At 39.3% G+C, this 26,529-nt stretch overlaps 1 protein-coding gene across 4 annotated transcripts in view; it reads right to left on the bottom strand.

Annotated features, from left to right (window-relative positions):
- Positions 1 to 26,529, bottom strand: part of GAS6 (growth arrest specific 6) — a 989,702-nt gene that overhangs the window by 182,313 nt on the left and 780,860 nt on the right. For all 4 annotated transcript variants that reach the window (XM_044071118.1, XM_044071116.1, XM_044071119.1 and 1 more), the window contains one exon: positions 15,733 to 15,922. In XM_044071118.1, the coding sequence (XP_043927053.1) occupies positions 15,733 to 15,922 (190 nt within the window). The remainder of the gene's footprint in view (positions 1 to 15,732; positions 15,923 to 26,529) is intronic.

The raw sequence follows: 26,529 nt of genomic DNA, 5'->3' as shown, positions 1-26,529 counted from the left end.
TTCAGCATATGACAGACACATATAAACAGTCCACAAGTGTCTTTGTCGAGATACCAGTCTCAGAGGCAACAATATCTCTGCACCCACGTAAGTCAAACTTGTACACATACAGGGCATCATGAAGCACGCAAATACTCAGACCTATCCTGAGAGAAGAAAACCACTTGCATGCAAAACAATGCCAGAACGACCAAATCGAAGTCTCCGACGCTGAATAACTGCATCTAACACTAGGTGAGGCTTCAAGTTTCCAGGAAGCCATGCTTTAAGAGATCGGAAGTCTGAGGGGGTCATATTTCATTCATACCACTGATCCCTTCAAAACTGAACAAGTGAACATCGGCAAATATTTTCCAATCAGAATGTCTCTGTCTGGATGAATAGACTGTGATTCTTTGTGGGATTATGACACTGTCATGAGTCCATATATGAAAGGGATTTTTGCTCATCCATTCCCATTCAAAAATCAAAGAGCTTTGTCAAGGTTGGCAGCATAGTGTTGGTGCGAAAGTCCGGACGCTGTCTCCTCCATTTTGTATGGTTATCACTTGTCATCAAAGGCAATGGTTCCGCACATATTCATGTCACAATGTCTCTCCAACTCTGTACAAACATTACATATGAGAAAACCAAAATTAGAGTATGTGTCAACGCTGAATATTATTAAAGTCATGTCATTCTTACAATGAATTTGAAGTGATTTTTTTTTCTTTGTAGAATTTGTCATAAGTTCAATATGCTTAAGGTATATAGGTTATGAAGTGTAAGTTCACAGACCAAACCAGCAGTTATATATACATAAGTTACATGGGTTACTTTTGTGGAATTGTATCAGGAAGGATCTTAAATAATTTTAAGAAGATGTCCTTTGCTTCTTGTGGGTCTGTAGCCATGTATCTCCTGTCATTATAGTTGAAAGATAGTGTGTTCGGATAACGCATACGAAACTTGATTCCCCGTTTAATCAAATCTGCACAGTATGGTGATAGCTTTTGTCTATTCAGTTTTATTTGTGGGGGTAAATCCTGTGAAAAGGTCAGCTTGTGTTTATTCCAGGTAAGATGTTTTTTGCTTTTGGCTGCTTCCAAAATACTGTCTTGAAAGTTTAGTAATCTTGTGTAAATGATCAGAGGTGAAGCAGAGTCTTGGCGGGCACGCAAGGCTCTGTGCACTCTTTCTACAATTAAGGTTTTTGTTTTTGTCTCACAGTTAAGTAGTGTCTAAAATATTTGTTTAGTCACTGATAATAAGTTTTGATTCTCATAAGATTCCGGCAAGCCTCTAATTATTATATTATTTCTGCGACTTCTTGCCTCTAAATCCAGTAGTTTAGCTTGTACTTCTGCAATGAGGGTATCTTTGGATTTTAAATCTCGGTCAAGACAATCTGCTCTTATTTCCATAGCTATATTTCTGTTTTCAAGTATGTCAATTCTTTCATTTATCTGTTTTAGAGTTTTACCAAAAATCAGTGACTGTTCAGAGAAACTCTGTATGGCACTTTGAATAGGTTGTAGTGCCATTTTCAAATCTTCCAAATGGAAGTTAGAGTCACTTTTATCTTTGGCACTTACTTTAATGTTCTCAATGGCTTGTTTGGTAGTTCTTAGTCTTTTAGAGCCAGTGTCCTTCTCTGGAGAAAGCATTGAAGAAAATTTGGCCTTGGTTGTCTGTGTTTTCATGGAGTCGGAGTTGCCAGCCATGCCCAGGAAAGAGGTATGAAAACTGGATATCTGACACAGAAAAAGGCTTCTGGAGCGCACGTGGCAGGAGACTGTTGAGGCCAAAATTAGTCTGAGGTAAAGTGATATAAAAATTAAACTTTGTCCCCAATACAAATAAACTCAGACTGAAGCAATTGTATCATAGATATTTTCTGTAGAAAAAACTGTGGAGAAACTTCGCTTAAAAGTTGTTAAAAAAAGCCGGTAATTCCATAGCAGTGAGGAGCACAGTGAATAGGGAGCAGTCTAGCCGGTGACCATCTTGGAATCAGCTTTCCAGTTTTTATTCTTATCACCTAACTGAATGCCCAACATTTTTAGTGTTCTGTTCTCCAGTGATGTAAACCAATCTTAGGCTCCTACATGGTGTAAACTATTGTTACTACTGCAAACTGTTTATTAAATAGCCAACTTAACTCCTTGCTACACCCTTCTAGCCTCAGATTTACCACCACCAACTTTAGGCACAAAAATTAATGGTAAATTAAACAAAGACATTTCACAACATATAATGTAAGCTAAATTCATTTTAAGTTCTCTATATTCTCCATACAATATTTAATAATCCCAACACTTTAGTGTATGTAAGAGTATTATATTAATCTACTTGACTTCTCATGACTTAATCCTCTTTCTGCACCTAACTTTATCATGGATTGTGTGCCCATATCTGACCACAGACAACACTACCACTTATGTAAAAGATACATCTATTACCTGGATCAGAATTCAGCTTATGTTTAAAAATAATCCATTTGATAATTATAAATATTTAAATCAAGTTTATATGGAAATTTCTCTACAAGGATCAAATATTTCACTCTTTTTTTACTGGATACACCAAAACCTACATTTATACAGTAGTATGTCTTCATTAAATGTATGAAAATGCACTGTACATTATCCATTTCAAAAAGTATATGATTTCTAATGCCTATGTTATCCCGCTAAAAGAGATTCTATCTGCCCAGTTTGCACTTCTATTTGTTTAGTCTTTGTAGTCATAATGCTGAATTCTTCAAATTGTCTTTTTCTTTCCCCTGTTTTCGATTCAAAGTTTGCTATAAACAGAAAAAATAAATTTTAACTATAGTTAATAATAGCTTGTCATTGCAAACGACTGCATTAGGCTATAAGTTTAACACACACACAAACTTCATCACAGGTGCTTACTAGACTATTAATCTATTGACCTGTGAGGATCTTAAAAAGCCTAGCCTTACATATCCCTGGTAGTGTTTTAGCCCTTATATTTTGAGTGTGAATAACCCAGAGACAGGCAGAAAAAGGATATGCTGGGACAATTACTTCCTGTACTATAACAACTATTCTTCTACTACAGTTAAATGTTATATAACCACCCAATGGACATGCTTCAAGAAGTAGCTTTTCTAGACTTTCATAATATATATGGCTGTATTTAAATACGTATAAGCCCTCATAGAAGCTCAGGAAAAAAAAAAAAAACAGACTTGAGGAATTCTCAGACACTCCAAGTTAAATATAAATGCAGTAATCTACAAAATGTTTCTACTAAACACTATTTGTTGTTATTACAGTAGCAGGATTGGTTATATTTAGTTTAAATTTCTGTTATGTTGAATGCAAATATATTTTTGCATTTTTACAGGTGATTTTTCTCAGTCTTGGCCATCCTTGTGGTTTCAAAGAAAAAATATCAGAAAACAACTAAAGATGGAACCCTTCAAAGCAATCTCCAATACAACAAGAAAAATAGACAAGATTAAGAGTTTAAAGAAATTGAAAATTCTTTATGTAACATGGCATTAAATTATAAAATAATAAATTGCAGATCTACCAGAAGGAACTTGTAAAGAATTTATTATTCACTGAATAACTCTACCCTGAACACTATGAACCAAAAACATAGTAGCATTCATTCACTGAAATATCAAACTGGATGGTAGGCCACTTAATAAAAATATAACCAACTCAGTAAACCAAACAATCAGAACTTGCTTTTATTGAAAAACAAAACAAAAACAAATAATAATAAAATCATGGTTAAGCATTATCATCTTGTGAAATAACATTACAGACTTCTTCAGTACCAATAACATCCCCAAGCTCTGTAATATTTACAAATAACTTATTATTAGGAACTTATTATTCAATTAAGGACAAAGTCATTCTTCATTTAAAGAGATATACCACATAAAATACATTGGGTACCCAATCTTTAAATACAAAGCAATTTTACAAGAATTCCATTTAAGAAACTTACAGCCATAAATACATAAACAAGATTAACCTTTTTTTAAAAAAATAAACGTAACACCATAATAAAAAATATCACTTCTTGTAAACATCCTGCCGATAAATTACCATTAACCTGTACAAAAATCAAATTATTATTATGATGAATGGAATGGGGGATGTTAACCATCATCCAATGAAAACCTATGCCATCAGACATACATGTACATGTAAAATCTCCAAAAATAGCATTTCTTATCTAAATAAATAAATAGTAATAAAAGTAGCATTTAATGATAGCTACCACCCTTACAGTTTAGAAGCTCTTAATTTTAATACTGGTTTGATAGAAATATGTTCATTTAAACCCGGGGAGTACCAGCATTTAATTTTAGTTGCCAAAAACTTGTCTATTATGGCAAACTTTTAAAACAATTGAACCTTGGACATACAGTGGAATGCATATACACAGCACTATTACTACTGTGGGTAAAAATATCGTAATTGTGCCATGCAGTCTTCGCAAAATAAAACGCGGATGCCGTTACTATTCCAGTATCCCACAGGTTGCTTTCATGGCAAAACAAACTGTTTAATAGGTTGAAATCATGCCACTGACTGAAGCATGTAGAGGCTTATCTACATTGGTATCCAGCATGGTAAAATAAAGTTACCTGATGGTTGTGAAATACTCTGATAAGATCTGTAAGCTTTTGGCTCACTCTGAAATTATTTTCTTCTATGTACTATTCATACAAGCATCACAGTTAACACAGTCCCACTACAAATCTACTCCAACTTGATGTTTATAAAAATTAAAACATCTGTTAATAATTTTCCAGTCCTCAGATTTCTTGTTTATGTTGTGAACTGCTACTGTTACAGTGAGATGTTACCAGAGGCATTTCTTGCTCATATTGTTACCTTCAATGTTAGTTACAGACAGACATTGCATAAGGCATCACCAAACCTCTCTATGTTCCCCTAATAAAATTCACCTCTTTTTATTCCACTATTCTACCTCTTATAAAAGTGGCATTAATTTAATTTCAGATTGTTTCATTTCTTTTGTTTCATTTCTTTTTGAACACTGCTATAGAAGCCATGTCTATATTACATGAAGTCTCATGTCATTTTGTAATGTGGGGGATGGATTTGTTATGAGGTTTGAGATGTTTATCATGCTGCAGCATTTAAGATAGTAAAAGTGCTATACACGTACAGATACCTATCATGGGTGGGGTGGGGGATGCTATCATTGCTTTACATTCATTCCACAAGAAATATGCACATTTCCTAAACACAGACAAATGAGCAAATGTACAATGTTTACACTAATTATATATATGTGTATATATATATATATATATATATATATATATATATATGGATTCACTTCATAACACTGAAACTTCAAAATACTGAAACTCAAAATACTGAAACCAAAATCTTGAAAACTCAAAATACTGAAACTCAAAATACTGAAAACATATATCATGCATAAACTCACCTTAAACAACATAAATCATAACAATTTCTACCAAATATATGCAGGGGGGCAAGCCCCCCTGCACCCCCTGCTAATTAAATATATCAACTCCAAGATTGCACATAGTGTAGTTAAGTGCAATCTTGGAGTAGATGTATATAATTAGCACGGGGTGTAGTGCAGGGGCTTGCCCCCTGCATATATTTGGTAGAAATTGCTATGATTTATGTTGTTTAAGCTGAGTTTACGCATAATATGTGCTTTCAGTATTTTGAGTTTCAGTGTTTTGAGTATTCAGTATTTTGAGCTTTCAGTATTTTGGTCTTCAGTATTATGAAGTTTTCTCATTTTCAGTGTTATGAAGTGAATCCATATATATATATATATATATATATATATATATATATATATATATATATATATATATATATACACACACACACACACACACACACACACACACACAATGAAAGCACTGCCTCCTGCTGAAAGTAATATTTTCAACCATTTAAGTTGTTCAAAAAAATGTTGTGAACAAGAATGCAGAAATATGTGGGTGTTCTGTTAGACTTTTCCACTTAAAACCATAACTGAAGTAAAATTTATAACTGAATATCTAGACATGTTGTCCTAAGATTTTGCTAGAAAGGCAAAGCCCCATATTGCCATGCAAATTAAAGAGACCTACACCTAACGGGGGCCCCATGATGTCCTTTAGATAGCATTGTATTTTACTTAAGGCCAGCAACGCATATGAACCCAAAACAGACAAAGAAAAAACAGAATACATTTAGTGAAAACACAGCTCTACAAAATGAAACATTCTAATTTGCTGCTAAACTTAACATAAATTAACACTTTGTGGAGGGTGGAACACAGATGTGTATTTTGCAGACAGATTATCTGTTAACACAGTATATGCAAACAGATGCATGCCAAAATCCCACTGGGAAATAAAGCAGTATCTCAGAGCCCTCTGTTTCCCTTAATCTATCAAAGTATCAGTTGTAGCAAGTTCACAATGAGATATGCCTACACTTATTGTTGGCTTAATGTAGTTCTGGTAAATGAATACTGGGAGTAAATTGAGAAGTTATGTACCTACCATAACGTTCCATGTTAGTTGCCTTCTCTCGCCTTCTTTCTTGCTTGATGGGTTCGGAGCCGATCCTCGGCTCTGACTCGGCACTTTGCTAAGCTCGAGAGTCACTTTTACCAGCTCGAGGCAGCCCCATATCCCATGATGCAAGGCGGTAAGTACCCAGATCTCGTTTGTTGTCTATAGGCAATAACACCTAGCATAAAAAACTTCCCAAAAGGAAGAAAGAAGGCAGAGAAAAAGCCTGAAGGATAGGTTAGGAAGACCAGAACTGTATGGTCTTAAGAAGCATTCTTCCATATAGGGAGAAAAAGGTCTGTCCAGGCCAGGGGGAAGGAGGGAGGGTCACAAGAAAGAAGGCGAGAAGACAACTAACATGGAACGTTATGGTAGGTAGATAACTTCTCAATGTTAAGTTGTCAATCTCGCCTTCATTCTTGCTTGATGGGACCGTCCTAGCACCTCTATCCTGGGTGGCTCAATGGTACAGACTCTTGAGAACTGTAGAGCCAAAACTGGCTCTATCCCTGGAGGCCAAATTCAATTTGTAATGAGAAACAAAGGTATGAGGAGTGGCCCAAGTGGCTGCTGCACAAATAGTGTCTAATGGAAGTCTAGCCTGAAAGGCTGTGGAAGTGGCTAAGCTTCTGGTTGAATGCGCTTTAGGTTTTGAGCACAGCTGTTTTCCCCTGAGCTGATAGATTTCAGAGATGACAGAAGAAAGCCATCTAGATAAGGTCACTTTTGAGACAGGAAGGCCTTCTTTGTTATCAGCATAAGAAATAAAGAGCTGATCGGATTTCCTGAATTGTTTTGTTCTGTCCAAATAATATCTGAGTTGGCGGTGAACATCAAGATAATGTAATTTTTGTTCCGATCTGTTTGAGTAATTTGGGAAAAATACAGGAAGGTCAATAGACTGATTCAAATTACTCTTTGAGGCGACCTTAGGCAAAAAGGTCAGATTAGTTCTCAAGGATACCCTGTCTTTGTGGAAGACCAAATAAGGGGGACGAACAGAGAGAGCATGAAGTTCAGACACTCTCCTAGCCGAAGTAATAGCAACCAGGAAGAGTGTTTTCCATGAAAGAAATTTCAGGGAACATGAAACAGCTGGCTCGAACGGAGGAAGAATCAAGGATGTCAGCACTAAATTTAGGTCCCATTGAGGAGGAGGACTCCTGACTGGAGGTTTCAGGAGAAAGATTCCTTTTAAGAAGGCTCTACAAAGCCTGTGGGACATAATGTTGTGATCTGTGAACCCGACATGAAAGTTCGAGATAGCAGCCAACTGAACTTTGACCGTGGAAGAAGAAGAGCCCGCGTGAAAGATTTCCGCTAAGAAATCCAAAACTGCTTGAACTGGAGCAGTAAAGGGATCAATATTTTTAGCTTTTGCCCAACAAGAAAAGCGTTTCCATTTGCTGGTATAAATCCTTCTAGTAGAGGATTTTAGGGAAGCCACTATGATATCCCTAACAGGATTAGAGATCATAGGAAGCCTGGCTAAGGAAGGAAGTGGAGCAACCATGCTGTGAGGTTGAGAGAAGGGATAGACCGGTGCAGCTGACCCGATTGGTGAATCAGAAGGTCTGAAGGGAGGAAAGGCATAAAGAAGTCCCTGGGGCCAATCCTGGGTTAGAGCGTCTCTGGGGGGATGGCCTGGCAGTGGGAAGAGAGAAAAGAAGTCTGGGCATTTGCTGTTTTGGGGAGTAGCAAAAAGATCGCAACATGGGCGGCCCCATTCTAGAAAAATCTCTTCCACTATAGATTGTTTGAGAGACCACTCGTGAGGCATGAGAATAGCTCTGCTCAATCTGTCCGCTAGAATGTTGGTTTTCCCAGGGATATGCATTGCTACCAGAAACCGATGAGAGAAGATCGCCCATTGCCAAAGTCTGAGAGCTTCTCGACACAATGGGTGGGACTTGGTTCTGCCCTGTTTGTTGATATACCATACTACAGACATGTTGTCTGTGTGAACTGCAATTGTTCCCAAGGGAAGAAAGTCGTTGAGGGCTTGCAACGTTAAAAGCACTGCTCTCATCTCTAGGACATTTATGTGCAGGTGGTATTCGAACGGTTGCCACATCCCATGAACCATCCTGCCCTGATAATGATCCCCCCACCCGATCAGGGAGGCGTCCGTAGTGACAGTGGCTACCGGGGCCGGGGATGCAAAGGGTCTGCCTTGGTGAATTTGGGGAGAAGTAATCCACCATGAAAGATGATTCTTGCAAATTTGTGTCACCAGGATTTGGTGACGCATTGGAAGTTGTTGGTAAGACCACTGAGTGAACAACATCCACTGAAGAAGGCGCAAGTGGGCCAGGGGAAGAAGGGTAATGGCCGCAGCCATGAGGCCCAACACCTTTAGAACCATGCTGGCTTGTACCTTTTTGCTGGCAAGGATGATCCTCACGTGACTTTGTATATCTGAGATTCTTTGGTCTGTGAGGGTTGCTGACATCCGAACAGTGTTTAAGTTTGCGCCTATGAAGGTAATAGACTGGCAGGGCAATAAGGAGGATTTTCCGTAGTTGATCGAAATTCCCAATTGAGTGCAGAGATTTAGTGTGTAATCCCTGGCTTGAAGAAGTTGATGCCTGGTGGTGGCTGAAAGGAGCCAGTCGTCGAGATATGGAAACACCTGGAATCCTTGACGTCTCAGGTGAGCCGTGACCACTGCCATACATTTGGTGAACACTCTGGGGGCTGTAGTGAGACCAAAGGGCAGGGCTCTGAATTGAAAATGACTGGACCCCAGCCGAAGCGGAGAAACCTTCTGGAGCGTCTGTGAATTTTTATGTGATAGTACGCGTCCTGAAGATCTATTGAGCACATCCAGTTGTCCTTCTCTAGGAAGGGCAAATTGACTGAAGTGTGACCATTCGAATCTTGTCTTTCTCACAGACTTGTTGAGTCTGCTGAGATCCAATATTGGTCTCCAGTCTCCGCCTTTTGGGGACCAAAAAGAATCTTGAGTAGATTCCGGCTCTGAATGGTCTGTTGTAACTGGCTGAATGGCTCTTTTTTGTAGAAGCTTTAATACTTCTAACTCTGCAACTTCCCTTAGACCGGGTGGTACATCTGGAAGGGAATTTGTGTGAGAGAAGGGACTTTCCTCGAAAGGAATTTTGTAACCCTCGGATATAATCGACTGTACCCATCTGTCTTGAGTGAGGGAATGCCAGGCTTCTGGGTACAGCGATAGTCTTCCCCCGACTGCCTCCAAGGATGGACAGTCGGGCAACATCTCAGGGATGCTGAAAGGGCTTGTCAGAGAGAGGCTCTCTGCTTCCCTGGTTCTGTGGACCCCCTCTGCCTCTAGAGCGTCTGTTATTATTACCCCCTCTGCCTCTAGGGGTAAACTGACCACGTGTATCCGGCGTGACTCCTTGGGATTTGCAGAACCACATCTTTCCACCCTTCTGTCCTTTGGGGTAAGGTCTAGAAGGGGTGGAAAAACGGACCCCTATGGCAGAAAGAGTCTTGCCGTCCTGTTCACACCTGGTCAATGTATCCTTCACTTGAGGGCCAAACAAAGCTGACCCATCAAAGGGAGAGTTTGTGAAGGACGCCTTAAAGGGATCTGCAAAATTACAGAGCCGCATCCAGGATTGACATCTAAGAGCCACCCCTGTACCTGCGGCTCTACTCGCTCCATCTGCTGCATATTGTATCAGTCGCATGGAGGAGTTAGCTATAGAATTAAGGATTCCTAGCTGAGAAGCAATTTTCTCTTGAGCCCCTGCAGCTGTAGGATCCTGTACTACTTCACCTAGTTCCTTAAGGATGTCCCTTTGGAGTCTGGTGAAGTGACATAAGTAGTTCAGCGCATAGCAAAGGTCGCTGAAGAGAACATCCGCTACCATACCTATCCATGGTCCTAGAATCCTTATTAGGAGGATGGACAGGTACGGAAGGATCTGCAAGTTCCTTCTTAGTGGCAGCCGCCACCACCATGGCATCAACAGGGACACCTTTCATAAGGAATTGCTTTTCCGAAGGGGCAGTAATAAATTTAGACGGCCTCCTAGAAACTGGCTCTACAGAGTCAGGAGCAGCCCAAGCCTTTCGAGCAATAACCTCCATAAGGGGGTCGAAAGGCGGAGACACCCAGGAGGTGGAGGGCAGAGATCCAAACGCCTCTAGGTATACCAACTCATCCTCAGAGGGATTTGTGGAGGGCCAGTTTCCCCTCTGTTTTAGGAGTTCTAGGATGTCTGAAAAGGAGACATCCTCAGAGGGGATCTTGGGGATCCCTCCGACTCATCTAAGTCGGTATCTGAAATGATAGACTCAGGGGAGTCTAGGTGTTTCCTCTTACAAGTCCTCTTGCACGGAGGATCTCCTGACTGATCAGGAGAATCCTCGGAAGAGGGGGTTATTCCCAGTGGGGAAACCTGAGGCGGTGGATCTCTGGGTCCGGGAGCAAGAGAGATGGAAGAGATATCGACAGGCACTGTAGAGGGAGGAGCTAAGGGAATGGACTGCTGGCTGAGCCCAGTGGCCAGCACACTCTTCATCACCTCAAGGCCCCTCCCAGGGAGGTCTGAGAGAACCCATTCCGAAGAAACCGGGACTCCAGGGCCCACTGAAAGGGAAGGCTCCGAGGCAGATGTCGGAGCCGAGCTCACCAAGGCCGAGGCTCCAAGGGGAAGAGCGGGGTCGGACAAGGGTCCGATGCCACTCACCCCCTCGGAGGAGACCAGGGAAGCCCGACCACCAAATCCCTCCAAGAAAGGTCTCAAAGAGGAGATAAGAGTAGATGCCGAGGGTGCAGAAGGGGGGGGTATCCGCCCCTCAGCCATAGCAGTAACTATCCCCGAAGACTCCAGCTCCAAACTCTGAGGTAGAGTCAAAGGAGGAACTTGAAGAGGGTGTGGACTAATAGTCGTCTGTTGAGACGGACTATGCAGCATCTGGGCCAGTGCCTGTGATTTCAATAATCTACTTACCACCCTCTCTAAATCATGGTCTGAAAGCCTGGACGACCTAGATGATCAGCTCAGATGGCTCCGTTCCGAGAGGAGAGGTGAGGCCGGAGCCGAGAGTATCGGTTCCAAGGAAGGGGACCTGGACCTCTTCCTCGAAGGAACCATCGGAGCCGAAGAAACCACAGATCCAGACGGAGCCAAGGACTTTTCGGCTCCGAATGAAAGTCTCGATGCATCGGCTCCAGCCGGAGCCGATACAGACACAACAGTAACGGTGTCGGAGCCGGTCGGCGCCGACACGGCCTGAGCCACATGGTGGTCGGAGCCAGTCGGAGCAGACACCGATGTGACCAAAACAGTATCGGCACCGATAGCCATCGGTGCCGAAGATTTTTGTAAGACAGGATCGGCTCCAGCCGGAGCCGAGGCCACCAGCTTAGATACAGAAGCCTGGGCCTTAGAAGACTTAGAAGTCTTGCTCGGAGCCGATTTGGCCGGAGAGCCCTCCAGTTTAAGGAGACCCCTTAAAATCAACTTATTTCTCCTCTCCTGCAGGACTCTCTGGCTAAAGGAATGACAAATCGCACAGGAGTCCTGCAGGTGGAGAGGTCCCAGGCAATATAAACAAGAAGTGTGACCGTCTGTCAGAGACATCTTCTGACAGCACGAGTCACACTTCTTAAAGCCTGAGACCCTTTCTTTGGACATAGTTGCACAAGCAGTACACAACAACACAGTCCCAATCAGACAACTAAAGTTATCTAAAATATATAGTAACTAACCTCTCACACACACACACCCTGACAGGGGGGGGGGATGGGAGGGAATGAAGGCCTGACTAAAGAAGGGAAAGGAAATATAATTTTAGTCAGAAAAGGGCTTACAATTAAGTAAAAAGGAAGGTATTTTAAAAAAAAGTGAAAAATGTTAAAATTTAGGGGCAAAAAGTAGTTAAAAGCTAACACTTACCAGGAGCTGGCAAAAGGAGGACCTCATCAGAGAAGCGGCAAACGAGATCTGGGTACTTACCGCCTTGCATCATGGGATATAGGGCTGCCTCGAGCTGGTAAAAGTGACTCTCGAGCTTAGCAAAGTGCCGAGTCGGAGCCAAGGATCGGCTCCGAACCCATCAAGCAAGAATGAAGGCGAGATTGACAACTTAACATCTAATGTTTATACATTTCGAAAACGTATTGTACTACACTAAATGGTGGAAGCCTCAAGGGCAAGCAATTATCTCTAAGGCAGTAGCATATTTTATTACATAGGGCCATAACTAACAAGTACCACATTCTGTGCATATGACCTATCAAATGCAATATGACAGAAAACTGTTGCAACACTCGTCTGTTGAGGAATACAGGAGAAGAAAATTTCAACTTTGTAGATTTTCTTCTGTAGAGGGTGAAGCAAAGAGCTGCAATGCATATGGACTATGCAAATAAACAAAAAGTGAACTTAAGTGAAGCAGAATCACAGAACGCACATCAAACTAGATCTACTATCACATCTGCTTAGAGGTGATCTCGGCTTGACTTACAAAGCCATGTCCAAACCAGCCCTACTTGGAATGGTACACAAAGAAATCCCAATCCCCCTGGGTCACACAGAGCATGCTAGAGGGACAGGTTCATCTCCCAAAGACTGCCCATACTCTGGAATAGGCATTCATGTCAAGCAGAGCACCTCACTGGCCCTCTTCAAGAGAAATCTTGTTGAGTGGATGGGTAACAAAGTTCACTCCAGAGATCATTCCAGTTGCACTACTGGATATGGGCACTGTGAACTAACATTGGGTGGCACGGTGCCTGGGCAATGTTTTTGGGCTGGGCTTGTAAAGGCTCCAGGACCATTGGCCTAGTACACACCTATGAAACAGCAGTTATAAGTGGAAGCCGGGCTACAGAGCCACACTGTTACCTTGTCTAAGGACATAACAGGCCTAACCATATGGGCACTTTCAAAACAAGAGTACAAGGCTGGATTTATGCTAGTGCATGAACACACATGAACACAAATATGGTGGAAACAGAAGCAGAGATAAACCTATAGGTGTATGAAGCCTTAACATCCAATTAAATGTGAGATACGCAGGCAAGAATGCCAAACAGGGTGTGTGTTACTGTGTAAATAATGCATATCCAGGGGGTACCTCTACACTCCTGGTAGAACATTATTTACTCAGGAACACAAACCCTGGAGGGCATATCTCAATTAGGAAATGGGCTGTCTGTAAAATTGTGTTTTATGTATTTTTTTTTTATTACACTATTATTATTTTTCATATTTTTGATGTAAAACATTTCCTCCACCTGATGTTTGAAAAAATGTCTGGAGATTTACCTCATTTTTTTGGTCCCTTACTCAAAATTTGTGTGGTTTGTTGACCATTACTTGGGAGTAAAGTCACTAAATCTTGACATACATTTGAATTCTAGGCTATTTTTTTTCAGAAAATGCATATTAAAATAAATCTTTTTATTGTAAAACAACGTTCCAATTTTATTAAAGCAATTTTCAAAACCTGTTCCTATTTTTCAGCATTTTCAACTTTATTTTACACTTTATCCAAACATCTTGAGCTAAGAGGTTGAGAGGTATGCATACCTCTTAACTGCTGCTTACCCTTTCACACATAAACACACTTCCGCTTTCATGCATGCAAGCACACACACACATGCGCGCGCAAACACACACGCCACTTTTCTTTTTTATGTTTCTTTGAATTTTACACTCTCTAAACATCAAAAGTGCTGCTTATTGAGTATAAAACAATGGCTTGATCGATCCAAATCACTCATGCACGCATACACTCACAGAAGCACTTTTTTGTTTTTTTTTAATTTTGTACACACTAAGCAGCACAAGCACCAGTTAGCAAGTGTAAAATGATGATGGCCAATTTCTTTTTTACAGTCCGAGGTCCGTCTGGCAGCGGACTCATTTTTCAGCTGGCATTACCTGTACATTAACAGCAACTGGAGAACATTTATTCTCCAATCATAGTGGCAATGTAGAGGTCACCCATTCTCTAAATAGCAATAAACAAGCCATTTTAAGGAACCTGTCTATAATCTTATGTTATTAAACCCTGAAGGTGTAGCTTTTAGAAGGGAAAACCTTTCTACTGTGCTGTAATAGACATTTCAGTTTTCAAACATAATGATTTGGGTCTGACAAAAAGACAGACATAGCGCTTCCCCTAGTTAGGTAAAATGAAACCCTGCACTGTTCCCCTGAATGCCCTTCACTGTTTCAATTCATAAGGTTATGCTGAATGCCAGTGCAAACGCTTCAAGTATATCAATGACATTATTTTCAGCAACAGGAAACGTACATGACAGCACAGGTCTTATTACATTAGGACTACATTTTGTGTTATGGGTGACAGGACTGCTACTTCCTGACTAAGCCAAACTGCTTGCATAATGTAACCTCGACCCATCCAACACACCACACTCAAACATCCAGTTCAAATACTGCATATAGTGACTGTATGCAGCAAATGCACAGTGAAGCAAAGACATGCTAATTTAAGCATCAGGCACTAACAAATGAAACAGTTGTGAATCCCAAAACCAATCTAACTTTATCAATGAACAAAGATACACAGAGAGAGAATTGTGGAAATTAAATCTTGAACATGAACTGTACTAATACACATCAGACAAACTATAATATAACTGGCATCATTTTGCAGGGTAAAAATACTGTAAAATTGTGGAGATCTATGAAAGTATTTTGGCCTCAGACTCCCCTCTTTAACTTGATCAACACATCCCTATACACTTAGTGGCAAAGTCTAGCAGTGTTCAGCAGTTCCATCATTGTGTTAAACAGATTGTGCAGTAATGGGGTATGCAAAATCTGCAGTACAGAAAAATAAAGTACCACCTTGCATAGCAATGAATGCAGGCTAGTGTGCCTCTCCAGCTCTGGAGAGAGAAATGAATGGACAGCCTAGTACTGGCCTGCACATTACAGATCCTAATATAAAACAGGAAAATACCATGAATCTGGAGATCTCACCATAACCCAATTACTATGCATTTGAGCAGCACTTTAGTGACCACCCCAACATACAACCTAAAAGGTGCTTTCAACATTATATGACTCCCCCATCATTCAGTACAACCATTTCTAGCAACCTGTCCAGCCCACACCTCTGCACTTAAAGCAGCTGACTGAGCTGGAAATTGAAAGAAAATATGTACAAAATAAGTAAGGAGAGATGCAAAGTTCAGACCAAGCAAGCTAACTTACTGTATGCCACTTTCCATCATTAATTACTGGTCCACTGCTGGTCACTCGGCCTACACCTTTGTATTTCAGTTGTAGCTCTATTTTTCCATTGCGAATAGCCAATAAAATCCAGGATTTTTCTTTCTGGCTTCCGGCAAACAAGATGATACCTTCAGGATCATATGTTCTGAAATCAAACTCCGCTGTAAACCTGAAAAATAAAACAGCTAAAGACAGACTTCCTTGATTACAGTATAAGCTGCATTAACAACACAGTAATCTTATATATAGTTCTGTGCTTCCAAACTACTTTAGTTTTTTTGGGAATTATTTCCAAAGCCACCTGCAACAAAATGGTAGCCACTGTTAAAAGGAATCCAGCATAATCAGTTGAGGACACGTGCTGCTGATAATGATGGAACCAGCAGCACTGGTGCAAAGTATGTTTTCAATAATAATGAAAACACAATCTGCAGACCAGAAGGTTATCAGATAATGGATCAGTGTCAAATACATGGTCAGACTGACAACATGTAATTGGTCTGTGGAGACATTAGCACTGACTCAACGGATCCTAAGAATGGCAATGCAAGGACATGGTGTTTTTGCTGGAATCAGGGCTGGAAGCCTTGCAACTTGTACTACCAAAAAGAACACTGGTAAATGAAAATGAGGGGAAAGGGTGGCCACAGTGGTGCAGTGGTTAGCATTGCCGCCTCACAGCAAGAGGTTCTCCGGTTCGATCCTCGGCTGGGGTGCCTTCTGTGCGGAGTCTGCATGTCCTCCCTGTGGTCGCGTGGGTTTCCTCCGGGTGCTCCGGTTTCCTCCCACATCCCAAAGACATGCTGCAGGTGGATTGGACACTCTAAATTGGCCCTAGGTGTGAGTGTGGGCGTGTGTGTACCTTCTGTGGAAGGTTGGACGCCGGGCTGGCAACTCGACACCGTAAAACTCCACTGCCAATCACGAGCGGACAAGGTGATCCCCTGTGGCGACTCCTAACCGGGAAAAGCCGAAAGAAGAAGAAGAAGAAATGAAAATGAGGGGAAGCCAGAAATGGGAATTAAAACACAAGATTTACATACTCTAACAGGGCCCTCAGCAGTAGGGGTGGAAGAACAACATATGATACTTGCCCTTTTACCTTTCGAATAGCTGTCTGTGATCATGTTTTCATAGTCAGTTGAGGGGAGACAGACTTTTGGGGAGCTTGTAAATCTGTTCTGGTGATCAGGAGAAGATTTTACTACCAATATTGCAACAGGTTTTTTATGAAGCTCTGAGAGTGGTGCGGGAGAGAGTAACAGTCAAAATGTCCTAAAAAATTACTGAAGGAATAAAAGAAAACTACTACTATTACCACACACACATCCACACCCACATTTGGAAAAACAGCAACTCAAGAGTTAAAAAAACAATAACCACTTTCACGGCAGCCCAGCATGCTAAGCATATGCAGAGTAGGTTGCACAGTATCAAAGAACTAAAGAACAGGATAAGACATAAATAATGGAGGAAGGAAGGCAATATGCTAGTTAATCATCACAGTCTAAACTCCCTCTCTGAAGAGAGAAATTACAAATCTTGCACGATAAAACTAGAGTTTTCCAATTTCCAGACTTAAGACTCTAGACAGAAGTTGCATGAATTAGAAAAAGACAGATGTGAATTTTCCTCAATCGAAAATGCATAAAACTATGAAGTCCCTACCAACAGCAGAAACAGCAAGGACGCTAAATTAGCAATGGGAGTTTTCCACCTGGCATCTGGGAAGATGCCTGCTCACTTTTGTAAAATAGGCCACAAAAATTACATCCTGATTAAGGAGGAACAATAGAGATTATGGGAAGCATCTTGATTTTTTTTTGATAAATCTGTTTATACTTGAGAGATCTAGATGAGATTGCTACAAGTTTGCATTCTGTCTCTAAAACTAACATGAAAGTGGAGTAGAAAGCCCTAGAGGATATTTCTTAGAAGACAAGCCCTAGATTGTCCCAAATGTCCAGTAGCTGCTGAAGGTCAGATTTATCTGCTCCTTTGTGGCAGAAAATATAGTCAATGAAAGTACACTGTAGAAAGTTTTACTGAATACCCATTTGACACTAACTCGGCCACTCACTTGGGTGGTGTGATTTGGAATCAGTGAATTGTAAACAGCGATGTCGTCTTCCTACAGCCAGAGCAGGTGGGATAGCAGGGAAGTGATAATGGGGCTTTAACTGTCACTGGTGGCTATTATAGGAATATTATCGGACTTATGTTGCTGACCTGCAGTTTGTCACCATTATTTAATTCCAGCAGTTGTCTCCTCTATCTGTTAATATTGTTTATTGCAGTCTGCTCTATAAAGAAGGATTATGATGGCTTAAAGTACCTCTAAATGGAAGTGTGAAATTTACTTCATATGACACTAGCTTACCCCTCTTCACTGGGTGCTGAAGTGCATTCTCAGAGGGAATATCAAGCAGAGACAGATGCAGAGGACAATTTAAGAAGTGTTCCTTAACATCCTCAGGAAACAGCTGTGTATGAAAGACATACCTCCTCACGAGATCCCAAAATGCTGCCCCTGCTCTAAAACAGTGACCAAACATAACCATAATAGGACTCCAATTACATGCCATTTGAGTGGATTTAAAAATTGCTCTGTGAACCATTACACATGTTGTGCTGCATCACCTACCTCCCTTTAAATGTCATTTTGATACTGTGCAATGTAGGTTTGATAGAACCTGAAATCTTATCTATTGTTCTAACCTCTGTCATCTGGCAGCGTTCTTGCAGAAAGACTACTATTAGATTCTGATTCTAACTCTGCTGTTGCTGGGCCTGCCATCTGTGTGTGTGTGTGTGTGTGTGTGTGTGTGTGTGTGTGTGTGTGTGTGTGTGTGTGTGTGTGTGTGTGTGTTTATACTCTTCCTCTTATAGCAAAAGAGGATGTTTCTTAGAAGACAGTGGCTAGGATGCCGATTCAAATGCAATCTCATTAAAATATCCAGAATAGCCAATGTCTTGGAATGGTCAGCCCTTATCACTGGAGTATATGTCTTTCAAGAAAAAGTAATTTTTAGCAATCTTATTTAAAATGGTCTTTCATAAGGTTTAATGTTTCCTCAAATAAAACATCTAGACAGGAAACAGAAGACAGGTATTCAAACCCAAAACTATCAATATATCCCAAGAGTAGGAAATTCAGTATGACCAACCCGTATTTTTATTGTGCTCCCCCAAAACAAAAGGATAACACACACTTTTCTTCATACGTAGAAAAATAAAAATCTGACTTGGATGGTTTCTCTTCAAATGGAAATGTCTGAACCACTTCTTAGGGGAGACGTCTGCTTGGCCTACAGAGGAAAGCAAGACCCACACCTAATGAACTTGCTTCATCTTCGTAAATCTAACAGGACTAGGGCTACCCATTCCAGGGACGTAAATATGGCCTGTGACTTAAATAGCACATGCTAGAGGGACAGATTTATCTCCCAGCAGCTGCCATGTCTTTTGAACAGGCTACCAATTCATGTGAACAGAGCATCTCTATGACACTGTTCAAGAGGAACCTGGATGAGTGGATGGGGCACTGTAAATTCTTACAGGGGGAGAGTACCCACAACCCTCCTGGACATGGGCGGTCATTACTAAATGCAATCTTGGATACTGACTAGCATTTCTATGGTATTACATTGGAATGAAATGGCTAGGCTTAAAATGATCTCTGGGTCAATAGCCTAGTAATCTCCTATGATACTATGAAGACAAATCAAATTATTCCTGACAGTTAACGTCATTAAAGAAACATCAGAGGTCTGAAGGAATAGTTTAAAGTCACCAATACCTGCTTCTTGGGTATCTAGGTATCAGAACCAGTTTCTGCCTAATAACAGTCTGCTGTGAAATTGTTACCTGCCTCACAGTTTAATTCTACCTCAAATACCTTTACCATAACTAAAGGGACATCACCCGAGCATGAGAATGGCAGAAGCACAAAATCATGAGAGACAACGAAGGAGAGGACTCGATAACAAAACTCACACAGGTGCTTAGACCTGGGAATGTTCCAGCATCACACCCCACCCTGAAAACCATGACAGATAATGAAGCAGCTAGCCTAACAGCTTTCTTTTCCATGGACCCGTTTGTTCAGCTACAGGAATGAAAGGGAGAATTAGGGAAATCAAGTGGGAGCATTTCACATTCTTGAAGCTTTAGTGGCAGAGACTTCATTTGGCTGTGCATTCCTATGCCTGAGAAGCCTGACAGTTTCTATTTTTCCTTCTAGTGCCAGAATGACAGATGTTCTCTGTAAAGGTAGAGTTAATACTCATGGTTTCTGTTCTTAGGAATTACCTTTGATATAACAAAATAGCAAAGACATTCTAAGATAAAGGAAAATAAAGATTCAGCTCTTGAAATGGCAGCATACTACAATCTACTTTATAATGCACCACAACTGAACTCACCACATTTACTAGAGTCCAACACTAGTGCAGCTATATTTTAAAATTCCATCAAATGCTGCCAACAGAAATAACATCACAGAATTCTTACAGTGAAAGTACTTTATCATTAGTACATGATGGGCAAAACATACAAGGATACCCTTTTGGAGAACAGACATTCTCAGACAGGGCATTAATGTAAAGGTATCACTTCACAACAGCATATTAAGCTGCCATGAAGCTTGGACAGAAAAGAAGCAAATGGCTACTATGATGTTTACACTTGCTAAACATGGATTTCCCAATCAAAAGCTGTGTTTAGTAAGTATGGGAAAAAAGTTAAAAATTAATGTGATTATGTTTATGTGAGTGCATGCGTGTGTGTGTGTCTGACAGGGGGGACAGCATGAGTACACACCTCACAACTTCTTTGGTCAAGAATTCTGGACAAAGCCTAGAATAATAGGGGATCAATGTCATATATATATATATATATATATATATATATATATATATATATATATATATATATTTTTTTTAATTATAAACCTAATTCACTTAAAAAGTAAATACAGAAAGACGTTTACTATCAGAATACATTTCCTGAATAAAATGTTTGTCACTATGTCTGGTTTTATTGACTAACAGTAAATATCAGTGATTTACCAAAAATAAATCAAAAATTTTTTGGAGGGTGCAGTGCTTTGTGCTTTATGCTGCATGAATGTTTTCATTCATTTTATTTAAATGTGATATCTTAGGTATATTCAGTGGCTGTAATTGCGGAGTACATTTCTTGTGTGTGTGCATTTTTTTCTGTGTACGTGTGTGAATTTGTCTGTGCCTGTTCAGGTTGTGTAGATATTAAATAGTTAAATAACTTGCGCTTTGGATGTAAAATACTTCCTCCAACAACAATTACATACACAGCAACTCTGAAACATTAAGTGGAAGAACTATTTTACATCAAATATATTAAAAAGTATATTATAATAATAAAATAGAAAACAATATAACAGTTCATTATCTAAGGGAAATAATGCCCTACAAGGTGACATTACAGGGAAATAATTGATATTCCAGGGTGGTGAGATCTGATGCCCAATGCCTGTGACATTGGGCCTTACAACAACTCTTGCCGAAACAACCTATGGAAAAAAATCTAAAGCAAATCTGTTCAGAGCTGCAGTCCTGACATTAGAAAACAGTCACTGAGTTTTTCTGAAATCTAAAGGAATCTAAATAGATTTATATGCTAAGGCAAATCATGCAGTTGTTACCAAAGCATTCTTTATAAAACACTAGAGTAAAACTGAAGACAAAGTTGAAGCCACTTCCATATAAAATACTACAATAACTTCTATGACCACGAAATAGAGGAAATGGCCATTACATACCAAGAACTACTTAACTTTGTCAAAAACACTTTTTCCAATTCACTTGCTTTTACCAAACAGAGTAGAGCAGCAAAGGAGACTTAAAACAATGTATCAACACACAGTCAAGGTATCCCATAATACATCATACTTTAGCATTTCAGTTAGTCTGTAAATATTAAATGAATGGATTTCTTAACTGACTGCAGAACTGGCTCAATAATTTAATTATCTATCTGGAAATGTTTATAAAGAGTATGAAATCACAAGTAGTGTGCCTCACCATAGTATTGCCTTAGTAAGTTTAATACTACTGGCTGCTAAAAAGCAAGTACTAGAAAATGGAAATCAGAACCTAAACCAACTCTATCTGAAGCAGTGAATATTTTAAAGGAGATTAAAGACATAGGGGTGGCTGCTTAGAAAGGGAAGCAGCAAACTGCATATAATAAATGGAATTTGCGAGAGCAATGCATGTAGAATACTGTTCAGGAAGAGCGAGGTTTCAGGGAAGGCAAGAAATGAGCAATTTATGTAATGCTGGAAAGAATAACTGTTAAAGAGAAAGAAAAGACATATGTAATGTATAATGCATGAATATGACAAATGTTAATGCAGAAGTGCCTATGTTTTAAGTGGTAATTTAATAAAGGTGTTAAAAAAGCTTTGTCCTGGGGAAAACGTTTGTCTGGCATATTGATAACTGCAAGAAAAAAAAAGAAAGAAAGAAAAAAATCAAACTATATTTGAATAGCAAACTAACAACTGCAAAATAGGATATGTGGTCACTCTGATTCAGACAATATGCTTTAAGATCATGTAACATATTTAAAAGAATAGTGCTTAAGAAACATAGACCACCATAATTAAATGGATGCTGATCCCATTTGGTAGGAAAACATTTTTGACAATCTCCCTTCTCCATTCCCATTGACTTTAATTATGGGTACAGAGAATAGGCAAGAGGTGGGGCTGAAGTTTACTGTCTAAAGCTGGCAAATAAACTAAGTACCAGAAACAAACAGGGAGGAAAAGGTAATAGAATGGAAGGGGTCAAGAAGACATTTGGACTTCCCCATCTTGGATTGATATCAGAGTACAGGCAAAGAGAAAGGGATAGGGGAATCCTAAATGAAAGACCTGCAATGGTCATGTTTTTAGTTGACTCTAGAACAGAAGTTGCTGTTAAAAAAGGGATTATTAGTAGGCATATTAAATACTGCATGATAACTACAGGAACCAACAGGAGGTCAGAAAAGATTGGGACGAGAACTTAGATAACCAATTCACAAAGAAATAATGGGAGGACATTTATTTTTGTCGTTTGATAACTGGGAAAGTCCAATTGAGCTAATGGTCCATTTTCACCAAAGGCCAGGGAAGAAAAGCACCACAATACATTCAACAACATTTAAACAGTTCATGAATAATTCTATACAAGGGGAGAAGAACCTCAAAACAGATTAAATATTTATAATGACCTGAGGAGAATGCCCCACAAAACCACACACAAAACCCTTTACAATAGCTGATAAGTAATTATATCCAAGGGAAGAAAATCCCCGCAACATATAAAAACACAGATTGAAATACATTTACAGAAAAAATTACTAGGATAAATTGTGATCAAGACTATAGTATGTATTGCAAGTAGCAAAACACTTTGGAGAAGTGGACAGCCTATGCCAAGTAAATTAATACATAGTTATTCACAATACTTGATCTATTTCTAATAATACATGGAGGTGAGAAATAAAGTATTCTTCTGCTAAAATAGAGGAACAGAATGAGACGAAGAGGAGTAAAAGGACATGGAGAGAGAGATGGTTATCATTTGAAAGATGAGAATGTTATGAGAGGACAAGAGAGAAAAATAACTAGTAGTGTTGGCTGAAGAGCATACATTAATAGTATCAAATATGCAACAAAATCTATAATATTTAGGATTTTTCCTAGAAGTTTTTGCATAGATACTTTTATATCCCAAGCAGACTCCAAAGATTTTTTCCTCAGGTAAATGGCAAATGCTAGTTGTGTAACATGGAAGAAAAAGGTACCCGACAGCATATGTTCTTGGGGTGTAATAAGTTGGCAGACTTTACAAATTCCCTACAGAGCACGCTGTCAGGAATACTGGGCCTGCAAATGAGTGGTATTAAGGAAATTATATTTTTGAGATGGAATACAGGATCTGAATTGCCTAAATATGTTAAGGCCTTCTTAAATTTAATTCTACTGGCTCTCAAAAAAGCAATCACTACAAAATAAAAAAACAAAGTCTAAACCAACCATACTTAAAGTTTTGAATATTGTTAACAAGAGAGAAAAGAACAGGAGTGGGATCTTCAAAAAAAAGTATGAATGAAATACAGAGACAAGATGGAAATTGTGGGAACAATACATGCAGAAACTGTTTTGGAGGAGGAATGAGATTTAATAGAAGGCAGGAGCTGAACATTGTATGTAATCTTTCACGGATTGTATTGTACAGAACAATATCTGACTGCAAACCACAAAAAGCTCGACAAACCAGGAAATTTACAATGAACGAAGAGCTGAGCCCAAAAGCGTAACTTGTAGATAAAAGGAGAACAAATTTATTAAGCGCTTTCGGAAGGGTTAATACCCCCTCCTTCTTCAGAATAGGAAAATAAACGAACAAACACAGAATGCAAGCTACAGTCCTATTTAAAAACTAATTAACATCAGATAGTAACTGTGATTTGTTAATTACCTTAATTAAATTAATACAACACAGATTGCCTAAATGACAAGTACTTCCTTCTTTCAAATAATGTCTATTATTAACAAAAAACTAACTAAACAAAATTAAATATAAAAACAATAAAAATGCATATAAACAAACATATAAAGCTAGTATTTAAAACATATGTTTAAAAACGCTTAATAAATTTGTTCTCCTTTTATCTACAAGTTACGCTTTTGGGCTCAGCTCTTCGTTCATTGTAAATTTACAGAACAATATCTGTGATGCATAATATTTGCAAATGTAAACTTGTTAATATGGTTTGATTACTTTTATATAAATGTAAGTTTGCCTTCATCACAAGTCATAATTCAATAAAGGTATTTTTTTTAATGTTTTGACAGTAACTAATCAAAACTAAAATTAAAATATGGCTGATAAGAAAAGACATGCCTATTCCTAGATGAACAACTAAACTCTAAGACAGACATTTTGTATTGTGGTGAGAAAATCTTTTAATCCTGCAAGTTACCTCAAGCAAATAAGAAATGTCACATTCTGTTCTATCATTAATTCTGGAAGTTACTACTTACATACTGTATTACTCTTAGCAAGTTAATTTAACCTCCAAAAAAGGAACTTGTATCAAGTGGGATCACCTGGTAAACAAAGTCTGTCAACATACAAAATCAAGGCGATAAGATGTTAATGAATTGTTTCCTGTTAAGACCATTCTTTGTTTTCCTCAACCTCCATTTGCATTCCGAGTGACTTGCTTTACTGGATTGTGCTCTGGGGGCAACTGGAAATTTGCGTTAAGCTCTTCAAGTCTCCTGAACCACAAACCTAGCAACTACCACTGAATTTATACTTTTAGAGAAACCAGTCATAGAAAACAACACAGCTAGCTGTCTACTCTTGCGTAACTAAACACATACTACATAAGTAGACAAGGTATATCACAAACAAAATAGAAATATAGGAACTAAATACCAAAGGCCATTTAAAAACGTAGACATTTTATTTACTATTTGTTTACTGGGTAAGTGGACTGGTCTACTGACCCTTTTCAAACACAACCTGCTTTCAAAGAGCCATTTTAAGTCTTCTAAAAATTAACCAGGGACAGCTTTTATCTAAGCTTTTGGTACATGAGCTGGTCCATTCTTGGTCACTCTACATTTTAATTCTGCATTGGCACCCACAATTTCTTTTAGCTACCCTTGAAATTAGATCTTTATGCCAACCAAAAGAATGCAAAGGTTTGCAGTATATCTCCCAAGATTGCAAAATAAACCTGCTACTGACAAGGTACAGAAAACTTTTAAAAGCTTTTATATTATTGCTTTATCTGGGCACTTGTACTTAAGAAACTGCTTTCAAATTTTTGGTAATTAAATGTCTTAACCCTTGAAAAGAAGCTATGAACCTATCATGGCTGGTCTCACCTGTAGAGAAGCAATACCAATTACAGCCCTTCTGCTAGTACTGATTTTAGATGGATTACAATTCTTGCAAATGTCTATGTATCTAACTGGTGTCTTTCTTCCAGAAACCTACCATTTATTTGAGTTAGGTACTATTTTAAGTAATTGGGTACATAATGATAATTCAATTATACCACGTCAAAAATTATTTAAAGGAAAAAAAGTCAACAATGAACTTTATAAAGTACAGTTGTGTACCTACCATAAATGTAGATGTTCGAGTGTATTCACTGTTGCAGTCATTACTCTTGGGGTTATCCTGCTGGCAGGCTACCCTCAGTCGGCCAGAATTCCAAAGTCTAGGTCCAGCATCGGTTGCTGTTGCCTCCTCCCTGACGTCAGAGCGCCAGGGATATAAAAGATGCAGCAGACGCCATTTTCTTCAGTTTTTCTTGCCCCAGATGTCAGGTGCCCCAATATACCAATAAGAAATGCATGCACAAAAATAACATTTCCTTCATCTACAAGCAAATACACCAAAAAGGTTGTACAGGATAGAGAAGTGCAGATAAGTCCCAGCAAAGAGAAGGGGGATGGTGGGTGGGTAACCTGGACTGCAACAGTGAATACACTCGAACATCTACATTTATGGTAGGTACACAACTGTACTATGTTCATCGTGTTTCACTGTTGCAGTCATTACTCTTGGGTAGAATCCCAAAGCTGAGGATGGGTGGCTGGGCTAAATAGGATTAGGATAGGCTATGAGGCCCTGCAGAACTGCAGTGGCGAAGCCTGCTCTGGACTTCAAGTAGAGAGGCAAGTGGTAGTGCTTTGTAAAGGTGTGCACTGAACTCCAGGTT

The sequence above is a fragment of the Protopterus annectens genome, chromosome 5.part0 (genome assembly GCF_019279795.1).
Source record: "Protopterus annectens isolate FY-2018-M chromosome 5.part0, PAN1.0, whole genome shotgun sequence".
NCBI classification, from domain to species: domain Eukaryota; kingdom Metazoa; phylum Chordata; order Ceratodontiformes; family Protopteridae; genus Protopterus; species Protopterus annectens.
Note: the sequence above shows the minus strand (reverse complement) of the source record. Positions and strands in the feature narration are given on the sequence as shown.